The following is a 3,340-nucleotide window of genomic DNA, read 5'->3' on the forward strand; positions in this document are numbered from 1 at the left end:
AGGTAAATCTTAGCCCATGGTCCCATTGTTAGCGAACCGCAGCTATTTCTGAGAAAAGGGAGAACATTTTGCAACATGTATTGTGCAGCTTATCCGGAAAAAACATCTTGTAGTCGCAGCGATTCTGGTCATCTAACAATGATTAACTCTTGACTCAGTATGAGGCCCCTTTTGGCCCTCGACAATTCCCCCTTCTGTATACAAAAAGGGATGATGAATCTTATTATCAAGAGAGCCCCTGTCTTAGGCCGCATAGGCTGCGCCCCTGGACAGGCAACGTGCCTTGTTGAGCCGGTCTTGACGACCTCTGTACGTTGTTGCCCCCTGTTCCAGGACCTATGCATACTCCCGTCATTGAGTACTCCCTTGCTGCATCAATCTTAGCATGTTGAGTTATTAAACCTGAGTCCTTGATTACTGAACCTGAGCTCTTGCTGCGACCCTCGCTCCTCCCCCGGGTCAGCTGCTACTAATTTGTGGTAATGGACCGAAATACTTTTAGGTAAGGCCGAATCAATTTGTCTTTTAATAAGCTGGGTTAGCCATTGAAGGGCCCATGGGCCAAAACAAAGAAGCAATAGGAAAACAATTAAGGGGGCTATAATAGTTGGGAGTAAAGTAGACAACCAGGGGGATCCCTGTAGCAAATTTGAGAACCATCCTTTTTGCTTCTCAAACTCTCTCTTTCTTTTAGCCAACCGTTCTCTCAGGATTTCCATAGACTCTTTGACAATGCCAGTATGGTCAGCATAGAAACAACATTCTTCCCTTAAAGCAGCGCAAAGGCCACCTTCCTTAAGGAACAGGAGATCCAGCCCTCTTCTATTTTGCAAAACCACCTCGGATAGAGAGGTCAGCGATTTTTCCAGAGCACTGATGGATCTTTCTATGGCCTCAAGATCCGTGTTCATAGCTATTTGTAATTGCAACAGTTGATTGTTTTGTACAAGGGCAGCTGTTCCGGTTCCTATACCGGCAACAAGGCCACCAATCCCCAGCATAAGGGCAATGGTCATAGAGACAGGCTCTCTCAGCACTCTGCGCTGTGCCTGTGAGACCAGGATCTCCCCTGAATAGTATTTGATTTGAGGCCAAAGCTGTACCAAAATGCAATATTCATGTGAAACATCAAGGCTTAAAGCAAATATACAGGGTGTTAATCCTGTGTTGCAAGCCCAATAGGTACCATTGGGTGCCTCAAGATAGTAGCTTCCTATATAGGGAATTATAGTTTTATTGCAAAACTGGGTGTAACTGGAGGGCACCTTTCCTAAACAAAGCCCTTGTCCTGAAACTCCGGGCAGGGTAAGTTGGTGAGGGACAGCCCTGCACCTTGCTGATGGGGAGGTGATATTGGATGTACTGGCCATAAAGGCAATCCCTTCATAATAGGGGGGCTCAGCAGATAAGCAGAGCCAGCAATCTCGCGTAGAATTAGGACTGGATGCATTGAGTGCTAGATAGGCTCCCTGTACCAAATTGAATAATCTATCTATAGTGCCTGGATCTGGGCTAATAGAAGGGGTAATTGGGGTAAGCTTAGGGGTAGACGACTGGGCAGGAGTTTGAGCGGGCTTAGGCAGAGTCTTTATCCCTCGATCGGGGAGGACCGGATTTGGGCCTACAGGTTTTGAAGGGGGGTCAATCCTTTGTAATTGTATCATAAAGGTGGTAGCGGGGTCCACTCCGGACACGTAAAGGCGGAGGCCCCAAATTTTTCCTCCTGTCCAATCTGTCTGCTGTTTACCTAACTCTGTGAAGGAGATTTTTAGTAAGTTACATCTTCCTCCCTCTGTGGCATCTTTTGTGTGGGGAGAATGGTTGGAATCATAGCATGGGCCAGATGATTGCCCACCGCAGCGATAGGTGCCTGGGGTGCTACGGTTATAGGGCCCCACCGTAATGAAATCAGTAGTTACAGGGGCGGTCCACCAGATGTGTCCAGTGCTAACGCAACTCCAGGAGGCACAGTAACCATCCTGGGGTCCACCGCATTGAGCTGTTAGATGGCGGCTAAGAGAATGCCCAGGGCAGACATAAAAACGGGTTTGTCTAGTTGCTGCCTTACCCCAAGGGGAGTTACATCCCCACCCAGACGGGTTGGTCCATCTATCTACAATATCACAAAGGTCTACATATAGATCTGGGAACCATTTTCCAAAAGGAAAGTCTATGGAGGTGTTGTCTGCGGCTACATCCCCGGTGGAGAGGTTGATGATGACCCATCTCCGAGGGGTAGGCGTGTGTGGCTGTCTTCCAGCGGCGGCAGCAGTCATGAGCATGAGGCAAAGGGTCTGGAACATGGTCTCTGGCCATCTAACTTTCCATCCTGTAGAAGACATCTGTAAGAAAAAGGAAATCCGTCTCAGGAGTGTCCCTGGACATTTGCTAAGAAGAATCCTTTATATTGAAGGGCTTGACTAATCTTGCTGGCAACCAGCGGGCTCCATTGTCCTTAGTATTATAGATGCAAGCGGAGCCTTTTCCCCAAATTAAAACGGGGTCCGGTCCATTCCAGGCCCCCGTGATGGGATCTTTCCAGAGAACCTTTGCGTATTCCTGATGAGTCTCTGGATGCCAATGCCTATCAGCTGCAGATTTTCCTTGCTCATCAAGGGTTAAAAAATTTAGAACAAAAAGGGCATGAGCAAGAATAAGTTTTTGATTACCTTTATGGGGAAACAGAGTTTCTTGTGCCTTTAGCTTATTAACAGTATTTTTTAAGGTTTGATGGGCCCGCTCCACGATGCCTTGTCCTTGGGGATTGTAAGGAATTCCGGTAACATGTTTGATACCCAATTGTAAGCAAAATTGTTTAAACTTTGTGCTAGTATATCCCAGGCCATTATCTGTTTTTATAGAAACAGGCTGTCCTAATATGGCAAATGTATGTAACAAATGGCTTATAACATCTTTGGCAGCCTCTCCGGTATGGGCAGAGGCAGAAATGAACCCACTATAAGTATCAATAGTGACATGAACAAATTTGAGCCGTCCAAAAGCAGGGACATGTGTAACATCCATTTGCCAAAGTTGACCCAGAATTAGGCCTCTAGGATTTACTCCTACATGAGGTTCTGGTAAATATATCAAGCAATTTTTGCAAGATTTAACAATTTCCCTGGCCTGATCTCTGGTAATGGAAAATTTTTGTCTCAAAGTCTGGGCATTGAGATGATGGAGTCGATGGGCCTCCTGTGCGGCTGCCACCCCATTCTGTTCAGAGAACAGGACTTGTGGGGCTCGGGTAGCAGCATCTGCTAGTTCATTTCCCAGTGCTAATGGTCCGGGTAATCCTGTATGGGCACGAATATGGCCAATGAAAAAGGGAGAAGGCCTC

General features: G+C 46.8%; 1 protein-coding gene across 1 annotated transcript; it reads right to left on the reverse strand.

The window, feature by feature from the left end:
- Positions 1–380: 380 nt before the first annotated feature.
- LOC113836328 (MLV-related proviral Env polyprotein-like) lies at positions 381–2,303 on the reverse strand. The gene has a single exon (XM_027420875.1). The coding sequence runs from the start codon at positions 2,301–2,303 to the stop codon at positions 381–383; it is 1,923 nt and encodes a 640-aa protein (XP_027276676.1).
- Positions 2,304–3,340: the final 1,037 nt, after the last annotated feature.

Source organism: Cricetulus griseus, chromosome 6 (genome assembly GCF_003668045.3).
Source record: "Cricetulus griseus strain 17A/GY chromosome 6, alternate assembly CriGri-PICRH-1.0, whole genome shotgun sequence".
In the NCBI taxonomy this organism is placed as follows: Eukaryota; Metazoa; Chordata; class Mammalia; order Rodentia; family Cricetidae; genus Cricetulus; species Cricetulus griseus.